The following is a 13,812-nucleotide window of genomic DNA, read 5'->3' on the forward strand; positions in this document are numbered from 1 at the left end:
GCATGTAAGTTTTATTTTTGTATAAGTAAACAATTATCACTCAACAGGCCAGTGGTAAGGTCAGCACCGGTGACATCTATGAATTTTCTTTTGATGAGTCTTTTCCGAAGGACGAGGACATACTAGATGCAAGTGAAGATGAAGAAAAGGAAAATGTCAAAATGCCGCCGGATTGCTACGAGAACTTTCTCATTCCCCCGAAAAGCTATCATCGAATGGGTATTGGTAGAATTGGTCGCAGCTCTAGTGAAAATCCTCATACTAATAAGCGTTTCAATTTGATGGAAATCGGGCGCAGCTTTAGCGAAATGAATGATGACGATCAGTTTGACATCAGTGAATCTAACAATAGTTGTCCGAACCCGTCGTCCCTAAATACAAGTTCCAGCATCAATAACAGTAACAATAATATACTAACTAGATCCGTTCCAGTTAGCCCCATTCCACACGCATCGAGTAAGCTTAGTATTCATCAAGAAAACTCTTTGTCGGAATCCCCTCGACGTCGTAGTGCTATGTTGATAAAGGATAGTTCGTTGCAGTCTGACTCTAGTCGATGTTCAAGTGTTGAAAGTCTACTGAATGCTCGAAAACCAGATCCAGAAAGAATACTGTTGAATCTTGGTTTCGGTCCAGCACCACACAGCGGGGATGTGTTGTCCAAAATCCCTAAGAGGTAAAGCTGCAAATATCAGTTATGAAACATTTTGATCCTATCAAATCCCCTGCAGGTTTCTTAAACCATCACAGGTACGAGGCGTCGACACGGAAGCCTTCTTGCGCCAGCAACAACTATCGATGCATATTCACGAAAACAGTGTGCTCGGATATCGTGGACTAGTCGGTAAGTTAATATTCCTAACTCTTTAATTATGACAGTGAAACAACAAGTCATTGGTGTCTGAAGCAGAGTGATAACGATCATAAGTGGGAAAAGATCCTTCAGTTGTAACTAATGTACCTTTTTATTATCTCTTGTGTTTCTTCAATCATGCCTAACCGCAATCATCTCCGCGTCCAGCCGACTACGAAAAGTTGCATATTTTGCAACGTTTTCAGTCACGGCCATCGTAAGCTAGAATGTCATGTCGTAGGAAGTTAATAACAAAAATCAATTCGAGTAGACTGGTAAATGGTAGATATAAAATGTTATGAAGTTGGAGTGCACTTTTTTTTTTTTTTGTAAAGCTGTCGATAGCATGATAATTGTTTTGGTGTTTCCGTTTAATTCATTTAATAGTAAGCATAAAGTGACCAGACAATTAAAGCTGGAACGCGGGACATCAACTTAATTCTGTGAAAAGTATTGGAGTTGGATTTGGTAGTAATCTTCGAATTGTTAAAAATAACACATGAAAAGATTTGAAAATCGTGTTTAATTTACATTTTTTCTACAATATAGTTTTTTTTAACGCGGGGAATACGTTTCAAATTTGTACGGAACCGCGTAAAAAGTCTAGATTGAGTTGGAAAAATAGCATAATAGAAAATTTAACTGTACAATGGACGGGTACAAATACGTAACAAAATCGTTTCCAGTAATCTGTGCTTTGTGTAGTTCACGTCTTCATATTGTTGGTTTATTCGGCACTTTCTGTCCTTTAATTCGATTGTTACAGACGTGAACAGAAATGCCACATGATTCAAAAAATACTTGCGACTGCTCGCAAACCCGAAGAAAAATTGCATTTTGAGAAACGCGGGATGTAAGGTCACTTCAAATAAGCAGTATTTAATGTCGTTTGTAGGAAGAGATAAGATTTTTTTTCATCACACTGGATACTTTTTTATGCAATTGATGCGTTCTCGTGAAAAAAGAATCACGTAATTTTGAACAAATCGTTCGCTACGTGGCAAGTGTGTGTTCCCATGTCACAAATCGCCTAATTCAAGAAAAGAACGCGTAATTTCAGGAAATCGTGTGAAATAAAATCATCATCAAACTGAGGCAAAAAGATGCACCCCCCTTTATGTTTCCTATGATGAATACTTTTTAGCTTTTTTTTTTAAAAATGCAATATACCTAATAAAAATTGAAAAAAAAACTGCATTATAATAGCATGCGCATCATTTGGCAATTTTGTCTGTTTTATCTGCGTTAGAGCAATTGAAATTGTGTAACAAAGTGTGTTAACCTGAAATTTTATCTATTGAAAAAATGCACGATAGATTTTGGTTCAACAAAATATTAAATAAATATTCAACGAAATATTTGAATATTAAAAGCTAATGAAACAGGATTAGTACTTCAAACAAAACAAACAAATTTGTAGCTTGTATGTATTTGAATTCGAATATAGACTGGAAGCCCGTTACCCATTCTTAATAATAAATTTTACATTACATTCTTAATAATAACTGTACTGTTTATTAGCTATTTGCTCATTGACTCATTTAAATATTAAGAATTTTTTGCATTACACATAAGTTTGTGTAGTAGTGAGCCTTACGTTGTTTGTTAGTGCGATCTCAATCTTAGTGGTTGCATTTAACTCGTTCGTTTACATATTGCATGGAAAAACAAAAAAAAATGAAGATATTTGACACTAAAAGACTTTTATTCATTCTCGCAGGAAATCCTCACATTCCTCCTTCTATGATAGTAGCGAAAATTATGGAACGCTTTCAGGAAAACGAGCGTGGTCGACTAGTTCGCAGCAGTACTTGTGCAAACGCATCCGTCGGAATGTCCACTTCAGCCCCAACCGGACGTATGCCCGAAAGCCATAACTCATCGGGACCTCCGTCACCAATTCCAATTCAACGCCACTCATCACTTGCCTCCGACGAACGGATACAATTCTAAAACGTACAATGAAACTTTTGCCGTTTAGTGTTAATCTTTGAACTGTATTGTATTGCAATTCTTGTCATAGTTCTATTTGTGTAATTCTCATCTATCGAGCTTAAACTCTATCTACAATGTACTCTAACTAATCGACAACTTTTTTAATATTTTTTACAACTTTTGTACTTGACATATTACTACATTCCTATAAAGAACTTGTAACCTTTGAAACTACTTAATGAAACTTTGAAAGTTCAAAAATCATTCGAAACACTAAAACCAATTACTAAAAATCGTTAGACACGTGAAGAACGACAAATATTTTTGGATAATGAATCTCTGTATAATTACCTTACATATAGTTTTGATACAACTTTAGGGTACAAGTTCTGAATATCAAATCATACATATCTATAAAACTACCTGGTAGTTGCACTAGTTAATTATGAGCTGAACACATGAGACTGCCTGAAAAGACATGTTGGTAGAGGACGGCATACACCCTTAAATCAGCGTAGCTGATTGCCTTTTGTGATTGGAAAATAGTTTTATATGAATCTATCAAACTTCTCTCTAACTGTTTCATTAGGAAATATAAAAAAACACATGGCTTGGATTGGTATAAGTTTCAAACACATTAGGTTCAATTGAAATCCAGATGAGAATCATGAATCTCTATTATAGTTAATGCAACAGACTAGTGAGAGAACAAAAATATATTCTTGAAAAAATACGTAGAAATATAAATCAATCTCTTTGTAATATCTTGGTCCATCTTCGCGCAAGCAAAACTCTGCATATCACAGCCTCGGGTCGGATTAGATCTGATCAACAAAAGACAGTTATTTTCAAGGTCTTTATGTCTAAAGTCTAGTCTCTAGTCTTGACGATAATAAATAATAACTATGTACATTATTTAATTAGTCGGAAGGAACAGGCCTCGAACTTCAGAATTTTGATCAATGTTGACAGTTTTAATGATTAGAGCCATTCAGGTGCTAAAGAAAATCCTCTGCAAAACAGATGCAAACTGGTTAAAAGAGGTTTGGAATGATTGTAATATTGTCCCTCGATTGGGACCTTTGAAATTGATTATTGTGGAATTTCGCTCAGTTTTACAATCTGAAAGCAAGAGTAACAGAGAAAAGATTCTCTATCTTCTACAAATTTATATGCTTATGTTTGAATTTCACCCAACACATTTCGAGTGTTTCGTCTCAACTCAATACACAGGCGGCTCCTTAAGGCCAAACGGTATGCTCATGAGCGCTATGGGCGACCTACCCTAGCCATGACCTCACTGCTTCGGCATAGACCACATAGGCGACTACTTCATTATGAACAAGGATAGCGACTGGAAGGGGGACCCAGTTAACTAAAAATGAGTATAAATAAGAAACAAGTGACGGGTGTGGAGAGACTATCGAATCCCTCCGCGCGAGGTGGCTTGCAGCGGTTTCGCAGGTGGAGACGAATGCAGCAAAACCCGGTGGCGGAAAGGCTAACACGCCATGTTTCCACACCGGATATAAGCCGGATATAGCAGGCTTGTAAACGGTCAGCACATTCAATTGATCTCGCTTCCTTAGCGTGCGTCACAGTAGGCTTTCGCTTGTAAAAGTAAAACAACCAAAACAACCGTCGCCTCTCAAACAAGAAAAGGATGGTCATTCGACACTCGCGCACCAAAGAGATGCACACTGTCATTCGTTTGGCGATGTTATTTTGGCCTTTTTCTGTCTACTTCGTTCTATTTATGTTGAAAAATATTATTACAAGACTAATGATATAATTTTTTTCCTGAATATCCGGACCCAACGTGCGTAATTCTTTCTAGAAAAAATGTCAAAATACGTTTGAGGAAAAAAACGTCGTGGTGGCGATACTCGTTTGACATGTTTGTTCAAGAATGTATTAAGATAGCGAGCCGTGGAGGAAGAATAAAACAATTGTCGCAGTGAAAAGTGATTCTACCGTGACCATTTCGATGTCTGCTTGCTAGTCAAGGCCATCGAAAATAGCAGAGACAAGCGGCCATGGGTGGCAGCGCTATCCGAACTGCTCAGTGCTATCATCAATAGGAGCAAAATGTCCAGGGATCTGAAGCAGGGCCTCCTCCTGCCTCGGGCTACCATCGACGAAGCTCAAAAGGAGTATGCCGAACTTGTGGCTCGAATTGAAGCATTCGGAAAGGGGGTGAGGACTAGGAGGGAAACTGAATCTAAGCAGGTTCAGACTGATGCCCCCATTCGCCGCGATCTGCTCTACGAGGCAGGTCGGTAAGCGAACGAGGTAGCCCTCGATAAGGTTGGTGGAGCTAGCCTCCCGAGCTAGCACACCAACAGGCTCAAAGGCCGGAGTAGCGAAAAAACCTATGGGTTATCGTAGTAGGAAAAGGGTGCAAAAAGGGGAAAAGGCGCCAAGACGAAACGGCGACAAAACGTCTGCCAAAGGCGAGGAGCAGGTGGGACGCCCTCATACTCAAGACTGACGGGTCTAAGTACTCTGAAGTCATGGAGCTAATGAGGAACGGAACCCAGTTCCAGGATTTAGGGGCGGATGTGCGCACCATCCTTCGATCTCGCACTGGCAAGATAATTCTTGAATTTCGAAAGGATGCGAAAAACAAGGGCGCTTCCAACAAGGCGGTAGCCGAGCAGGTGCTTGGCAAAGAGGTGCAGATTCGGGTACTCACCTCGGAGGTGATTCTTCAGCTTGAAAAACTTAGTTCGAAATCACCGAGGGGTGCGGTTGTCAAGGTGAACGGAGTGTCCAGGGCCGGATTTACGATCGTGGGGGCCCGGGGCCCAGTTATAGTGGGGGCCCCAAAATTAAACAAAACTGTTTTTTATCGTACGAGTTAAAAGCATTTATTTGCTATTGAAAAATTACCAAAAATTTGTTAGAATTTTTTCTTAAGTCCTATTTAGAGTTCCAAGCGAAGTGAAAATCTCATACAAAATGATCATTTTTTTACGCTCGTGAAAAATGCAACCTGCAAAAATTTCACTTCGCTAGGAACTGTAGACAAATTCGATCAAGCGAAATCGTTGTGCGATCGCGAAAGGTTGTGGATCTCATCTTTTTCTTGTGTTCACTTTTTTCACGCATGCAAACGCTAGTGAAAAAAGCAGCAGCAAGCAAAAACTTGCGTGCGTTTATATTCTGTCAGTTGCAGCCAATTTTCACTTCGCTCGGAGTGTAAACTCGTGAATTTCGCTTCACTTAAACTGTAAATTGCAGACTGGTGAAATACCTGCGTGTTCCACAAACGGGTTTTCACGACAGATTTCGCAAGCGAAAATTTAAGCTTTTTACTTGTCAAATTTTTCACTTCGCTTGGAAACTATGCTTTACGAGTTTTTTTGCAGAAAACTTATTAATTAAATAATCAACATAACTTCTTCAGTATACTCGTACTCGAAACCTAATAATGCTAAGTTTGACTGCCTACCATTCTTCACAGTCGCACGCAACCTATTTTTAATATGTTTCATCTTCAAACTTTTTTCTTGATACCTGAAAAAAAACTACCGCAATTTGAAAAAAATGCGATCCACAGGCAAAAATTTGCACACAATTTTAAAAAGACTGCACAAATATAAGACGACTCTGACAATAATGGAAACTAGGAAAAAACTACACATATCTGCAGGTCAATTAAATTTGCACACGAGCTCAGAAAATCTGCATTTTGCAAAGCACATCTGGTATCCCTGATTCGGACCAGTGAGCAAAAGCAATGCATTAAAAAACTTGTGGGTTATTTTCTTTATCTGCTTTACCACCCATGCGCGCTAAAGCCCTAGAGTTAAAGTTTGGCCGACTGTCATTAAAAAGTTCCAATCAAACAGTCAACAGTTTTTTCATCATAGTTTTAACATTGCTTATGTTCGATTGGAACGAGTTTTGACACTTCGATTGGCGCTTTTAATGACAGTCGGCCAAACTTTAACTCTAGGCGTTTAATGCGGGCTGGTTCGATTCAAATGGTGTGTTAATGTGTGTCATTCCAAGAGAATCCAAGGTGAACTCTTATGGATGTATTTGCGATATTGGCGCTCGCGAAAAAATAACACTTAAGGAAAGTGTCAGATTGTAATGGTCTGTTCGAATTTTCTTACTGTAAATCGAACTTTTGATTAAATCTCTTTTTTAAAGAGAAAAAATCTTTTTGTCGATTTGTGGGGGCCCTAAAAATGTGGGGGCTCGGGGCCCGGGCCCCCTGGGCCCCCCCATAAATCCGGCTCTGGGAGTGTCCTACTTCAGTTGATAAGCTCCGCCGCGTTGGTCTACCGAAAGGTTTATCCAGATGGTCGACCAGTTATCCATGAAGCTAACGGGTCTAACGCCGTTGGTGGTGGCGGGTGACTTCAACGCTTGAGCTGTTGAGTGGGGAAGTCGCTCCTTCGATAGGCCATGCGCGAGTGCCAATACGAACCCGTGGGGTAACGCCTACAGGATCGTAATGGCAAAGCGACCACCAGCGATGCTAAAGCGTATCATCGGTGGACTCTTTCCACGCCACGAGCCTAGTCCTTGGCCTCCGGTAATCGAGTCTCACGTCTGGCGTTCCAGTATCTCAGACCAGGGGATGGTCGGCCAACCTGTCGCATATCCAATCTGTGAGCGACGACAGCCGTGTCGAGATCGAGGGAGAGGTTAGGGTGCCTAGATGACTGCCTTTTCCTTTATATGTGTCTTGCGTTTATATGTGACAAAGGCTGAAACGGTTCTTTCACTTTACACCAGAGTCCAAGCAACATTCGGCTATGAGGACACAACCCGACGAATCCACTCGAAAGTGTGGAAAAGCACAACAGTCAACGGCAAAGGTTGTGGCTTAGGTATTTGGGAGAAACATTTAACCCCTACTGCTGAAAAAAGTTCGAAGGTAAAATTTTTCCCACACGTTACCCCAGTACACGAATTTCAGTCCCAGAAATTCCATTTTTTCAAAAACAAAAAAATTATAGATAACACCAGATCTCGACGTTTCATGATATTTCAAATATTTTTTAGATTTTTTAGATATTTGACATCATGAAAAAAGTTTCGATATCGACAGTTTCATGAAGTACTCACTACCTGTGCATTTTTTTCAACGGTCAAAAAAGTTAAGCTTTGACCGTTTTGAGGCACATGTTCCCAAAGTCCGATTGAGCTGAAATTTTGCATAAGACGAAACTTCTAAACATAATTCGAGAAGGCAATTTTCATTGTCATCCTAATATACACCCTTATTCTTGTTTTTGATCGTAGGTATCACATTCGCTTAAAAGTTCCGAACACTTGCATTCTCATTTTCGTTCGAATCAGTTCGAGCGTTCGAACGCTCCTTTATTTAGTTCATCTAGCATTTTCTTCGTTTAAATCAAACGTTTTGGACGAAGGTCGGATACGACTGTGACATACTGTAACATAAAAAATAAAGCACAATTTTGTCTGTTTGAATCAATTCCCTCGTATTGAAGAAATTAGATTTCTCGAGGATTAGTAAAGAAATACTTAATTTTCAGTGAAACACTTTTTATTGTAAAATATTTCAATTCAACACGCGTCGATTATAGTATATTTCGCTCTGTTGTTATACTAAATTCACCTTCTGCATCCAATGGTTGTCATTTGGATTAACTTAACAGAAAAGTAGTGTCGAATCGTTTGTGGTACCTTCAGCGATTTCACGTCCATTTTTCAACGTTTCTATCCACATGCGTTTTTATGTAAGATTTTTTTTTCAAACTGTATGTTTTCCACATTCTTTCCGTGTTTCAAATTTCCTCTACCCTTGACATTATGCTAGTTCATTGAGATTGTATCTTGCTCTTTGCTATTTTTTTAATAAAAATGGATTATAACGTTATATACATAATAGCCTAAGTATTCGGAGTAACACTTTTACACTAATACATATTTTCTCACTAGTAAAATAGGCTCCTCGACTACAAAGGAAAAAGAAAACACAAACTTTTGGTGAAATCGACACTAATGAAGAAAAAAAAACAAACTCAAAGTTTGAGCACACTATATGCTCGAGTAAAGTGTTTTTTCTAACACCAGACGAAACCGGAGTGAATATTTATTTTCTATCTGTCTCGGTTAGAATATTGTAAAGAAACCTGCAATAACTCACTGGTTCGTAGAATATAGACTCTTATTATTTTTATGAAAAAAGCAGAGCCCTTGAATTCACTGTTTGAACACAAAACAAAAATCGTTTCTACTAACCTTGCAAAAAAGTTTAAAAGTAATGCTAGAGAACAGTACTTAGACATTTTTTCATACCTCATATTATGCATGATATTGCAATCATGCATGGTAAAAAAACGTTATGTTGGTTAACTGATCGGGTGTAGCCAGAACGAATCAAGTGCAAAAAAATATTTTGAGCAATTATTCAAATTTTAACTACTCCCGAATTATCCGTTAAAGGCGTTTGATTCCCGATCAAATGTTTTTTGTTATCACAAAAATTATAAGATAGAACTAAAAGCTAGTATAATAAAATGTAGGTTGCATCCAATAAAAGCTCCGAAGCGGGGAAAATACATATTATAGTATCACAATTGTTTCCCTATGTATCAAAACAAACTGATCCAATTGAACCGTACGTGTATTGATGTAGATATTGTGAACGAAATACCTATATATATTTTTTTTAAACGTATCTAGTTGCTCTACACAACAAAGTCTTAATACATGGCTCAATAAATCTTCAGTATAATGCCTACATGGTTGGAAGAAAAAGCAAAAATGTTTAGTTTTTTTTTTATTTTTTGCTCATTGATTTTATAAACGGTAAAGTGTTGAACTGAAATTTGCCAGCAAAAAGACAAAACTATCACTAATTGAAACATTACGCAATCAACCATAAAACATCCCCGATTAGGCTCTTCTTCATTACATTTGCTTTTGGTAAAATACTATAATTTTGCCCAGTTTTATGTTTTATATGCTTAGCAAACACGAATTTTAAACGAACCAAATATAAAAAAAAACTGCACATTCCAATAGTAGCCTCATCCAAGGTTGCAGAGCAAGCTATGTTTTAAATATACATCATCTCTGCCATACTGGACATTTTCTTGGGAATATGCACCAGCGTTTCGAAATAGCTGGCCATTTCATCGATGGTTATATCACATGGCATAGTACTGTTCAGACGAGCTTGTGTCGAACATGAAGCGGACGAGGACGAAGAAGGAGATGAAGACTGCGAAGATTGTTGCTGGCTCGACTGGTTCTGCTGTTGTTGTATTTGAGCCCCGGTGAACGTTGAAGCTACTGTGCCGGGAATAACAGCTGTCAATGAGCCAAATGGTGCCATACTGCTGGTGCTGCTACTGTCAGATTCTAGGGACGAAGTACTATTCGATCGCTTTAAGTATCGTACTCGGCGATTTCGACGGGGCAGTGCAGATCTATTGTTTTGACAAGAAAAGAAATCCGGTTGTTGACGTAGTGCTTTGAAACTGCTCTGTGAAAAATTCGGACGGTCTAATGTTTTACTGGTTGACGAAGACGATAATGTAAGCTCACTGCATTGAGACACTAATAACCTGAAATCTAAAATATCGTCACTGGAACTGTTACTGAAGCATTTTGTGAGATTATTCTCCGATAGTGATGGCTTCAATAAATTTGTTGTGGGTTGAAAAGCGCTTGAAGTTATTAGCTGCTGATTTTGATTAATTATTTCTTTAGCAATTTCAGACTGCTGTACCATACTTCGATGGACACATTTTCCAATATTTTTCAATACAGATTCACGAACAATAATTTTCTTGTCACCTCTTACTTTATGCTTGAAAGGAGTTGGGTTGAGTATACCGTGCTCCAGATTGATACCACCGTTCTGCTTACCGCCAATACCACAACCTTTGCCGAGATTAGTTGCTAATGGAACCGAGACAGTAAGTGTTCGTTCGGCTCCACATTCACAGTGGGTACCAAATATTTCCTTAACGACTGCTTCATGGTCGCGGATGTTTTCTAGTGCAGATGGAACAATTTTAAATGGATTTTCCCTGGAGGCAGATGTACTCGATACCGTCGCTGACTCTGGCGAAATAGCGGTCAGTATCTGTAATTTGTTTATTGTTTCATCGAAACTTTCATCCTCGATGTTTGTGGCCATGATTGAGGTGTTTCTAGGGAGAAAAAAAGAACAATTCAGACAATTAATTATAATAACTACAATAAGCTCATGCGGCGGGATGATGTCATTCGTCCTTCTGGCCGGGTGATACACTGCGATAATCGTCTTCTTTTGCTACTGACGGTGGTAAGGCTCGCTGTCTAAATGTATTCGTGAACAAACATGTCATACGAGTACTCGCCACCATGTTTTCTCACTGAACTTTTTTCAAGAAGGGAGCATTACACACGTCCGCAGAGTTTTGAAAATTACCCATATCATTGATCTTGTAATAATATTTCTCCTCAACAAAAATAGGATTGAGTAGACACAAGACAGAAATAAAACGAAATAAATGCGTCGAACGAATGAAAGTGTGGACCCGCCATATCCGATATCCCGTCTGGACGAGGGAAATTTTTTCTAAGTCTAAATCACATCCTCAACCCGTGTTCATCATTCACATAAATTGCCTACTTTATAACTTAAAATGTAAGTCATTGGACAAAAAATTGAATTAGTTTATGAAGTATATGCAAATAACCAAATATAAAAGTTGTAGTAACAGGTTCAGTTTTTTTTACTATAGAAACAAGTGTTCCGACAAGTTGAGGGATTGACGTTGAATGCTAAAAAAAGTACTAGATAATATATAATATCAATTCTTCTCCTCTCGTGTGGAGAGTTCCATGGAACATCACGATAGACAAAACAGAAATGCAAGCCGCTGTGTGGAACTGAGCAGTTTAGTTGCTTATAGATCGAGTAACAAGCTTGTTTAAAGTTGCTGGTATCTGAACTTCTCAGCACTGTTTATTTTTTATGGCGGAAGAGACAAACCAACTAAAAACCTGAAAGCCTCTTTAATTAAGTCATAAAAAATTGCGTAGAAAACTCTGTAGAAACCAATTTAAGCAAAATTGTAGGTAATTCATTATTTCGAATATATATTTAAAAAATTTTACGTTTTTAAGAGCAAACTTGGAATTTAACAAATCACATCTACAACATTAAAATGATAGGTGGATTATTCCTGGTGTTTCGAACCAACACAAAACATATGATGATGAAAAGGACCAGTGATAAGTATGAATGTAGAGTGGGTGGCGCATCAGGATACTATGACATTTCCTTCAAGGTATGCAAAACGTCGCGTACAGACTGGAAAATCGATGTTCCAGACGCTTTTTCAGGCTCAACTATATTTTTGACAGATGGCTTAAAAATAGGAACGAAAACTGGTGCAGGAATCTTCGGCCCTGGAATTAATATTCCAGTGGTAACGGAACATTGACTAACAGTGTTTCAAGCAGACATTTTTGAAATTTTGAATGTGCTAAAGTTTGTCCTACTAGAAATTACATCCTAAAGCTCAACAAGAGTGCCTTTTGTGCATACTTAGGCTATCATTTAAAGAACATTGGTCGGGTTCGTAATGATATCTGTTGAAGCTTATGGAAAAGTTAAAACTGAAATTGATTCAGGAAAAAATATTGATGTTTATATGGAATTACATGTACTGTTGATTTTCTATTATTTTTTCAACCTATCTTTTTTTTAAATATTCAAGCTGTTCGGTGTGTTGAAAAAAAAAAACTACAGACATATTGATGGTACTTACCCGTAGTCGTGAATTGGTTGTGCAAATGTTACACTATGTTTCGCAAGACACAATTCTGAATTCTGGTTTTGAATTAAAAAACGATAAAATTCAGAAGGTTATTATTCACACTAAGGTCTCTTGATTCCCATCTATTATGGATGACAAATTTGCAGTTTAAGATTTCTGAAAATGTGAAAATAAAACATTTTTGTAGAACTATTTGTATACATTTATTTTTTAAACACTGCAAACAAAACATTAGAAAAACTATAGATTAAACCGACACCATCCAGAAAGGGATAGCAACAAAACAAAATTTAATATGGCGCTTTCAAATGCAGATATTTTTTACATCCAATTAGCTCATCGTAAACACAATTGCCTAAACGCAGATGACATGTAAACTCTATAAAAAAAAGCTTCCTTCCAATCTGTTCAAATGAAAGGATCTTTACCTGATATAACTCTACAATATGTACCGTTATTCTAATAGGCTGACACTTCCATAAAACTTGATTATAATTACGCCAATACATTGTGTACGTACCGTACATACAGAACAGCTCAATCACCCAATAGTATGATTTTGCGTATTTTAAGCCTCAATGAGGAAAAAGCTCTTAATACAAAAAAGTGATGTGATGTCGAAACTAGGATTTTTTTCATTGATATTCCTTTTGATATACTATTGTGTTATGAATTTGCGCAATAAATGTTTACTAATCTACACTTCCGAAATAATACAAGTTATATAATTGCGTAAAATGTAAGAAAATTTACTCACCCTCAATAGTTTGTTGTTTTTTTAACAGCTGTCATACAATGCTAAGCTTTGTCGCGCAAACTAAATTTTTTGCTTCTATTTTTCCATTAGCTCAACTGCACACTACCGATATAACTTCCATATTAGCAGCACAACACAACCACTATTTAGATGAAATTGATACATGCACAGAAACACACGAGAGTGAAAAAGAATGAAAACAAAAAACACGCCATACACACATTATTAAGCTGCAAACAACCGAATCATTCGCGTTGACGGTGTTGCTGATATTTGTTTGGTTTTTGCATGCGATAAAGAAGGAAGGAAATATTTTTGCTTTTGTCATCACGCACATTTTGACAATTACATATGAGTGTTCACGTAGGTGCGAATAGCCTTCAAAATCTCTTTCCCGAATTAGTATATGAATCATGAAAATCTCGTGAGAAAGTTTTTTGCTGCATGCAAAGCTAACTATACAATCTATACAATTCATCGAAAAAGCACCTAACGAATGG

At 37.7% G+C, this 13,812-nt stretch overlaps 2 protein-coding genes across 10 annotated transcripts in view; one reads left to right on the top strand and one right to left on the bottom strand.

Moving 5' to 3' along the window:
* Positions 1 to 3,550, top strand: part of LOC129725033 (uncharacterized) — a 32,301-nt gene extending 28,751 nt beyond the window's left edge. For 5 of the 7 annotated variants that reach the window (XM_055680413.1, XM_055680415.1, XM_055680414.1 and 2 more), the window contains 3 exons: positions 48 to 676; positions 732 to 844; positions 2,574 to 3,550. In XM_055680413.1, the coding sequence (XP_055536388.1) occupies positions 48 to 676; positions 732 to 844; positions 2,574 to 2,806 (975 nt within the window). In that variant the 3' untranslated portion in view covers positions 2,807 to 3,550. Of the gene's footprint in view, positions 1 to 47; positions 677 to 731; positions 845 to 1,021; positions 1,136 to 2,573 lie in introns of all 7 variants that reach the window. The other 2 variants (XR_008728006.1, XR_008728005.1) reach the window with 2 other exon arrangements.
* Positions 3,551 to 8,296: 4,746 nt separating this feature from the next.
* LOC129725046 (uncharacterized) lies at positions 8,297 to 13,552 on the bottom strand. 3 transcript variants are annotated; one of them, XM_055680442.1, is made up of 3 exons: positions 13,313 to 13,552; positions 12,547 to 12,711; positions 8,297 to 10,938 (listed from the first exon to the last, which is right to left on the bottom strand). In XM_055680442.1, the coding sequence occupies exon 3, from the start codon at positions 10,923 to 10,925 to the stop codon at positions 9,837 to 9,839; it is 1,089 nt and encodes a 362-aa protein (XP_055536417.1). In that variant the 5' UTR covers positions 10,926 to 10,938; positions 12,547 to 12,711; positions 13,313 to 13,552; the 3' UTR covers positions 8,297 to 9,836. The 3 variants fall into 3 exon arrangements, with proteins under 3 accessions (XP_055536417.1, XP_055536419.1, XP_055536418.1); XM_055680444.1 differs by lacking the exon at positions 13,313 to 13,552 and adding an exon at positions 13,076 to 13,268; XM_055680443.1 differs by lacking the exon at positions 13,313 to 13,552 and adding an exon at positions 12,984 to 13,268.
* Between the last annotated feature and the right edge of the window lie 260 nt (positions 13,553 to 13,812).

Source organism: Wyeomyia smithii, chromosome 2 (genome assembly GCF_029784165.1).
Source record: "Wyeomyia smithii strain HCP4-BCI-WySm-NY-G18 chromosome 2, ASM2978416v1, whole genome shotgun sequence".
Lineage (NCBI taxonomy): Eukaryota > Metazoa > Arthropoda > Insecta > Diptera > Culicidae > Wyeomyia > Wyeomyia smithii.

Excerpts from the sequence above, each read along its gene's own strand:
- LOC129725046 (XM_055680442.1), bottom strand. The coding sequence starts at position 10,925 with ATGGCCACAAACATCGAGGATGAAAGTTTCGATGAAACAATAAACAAA.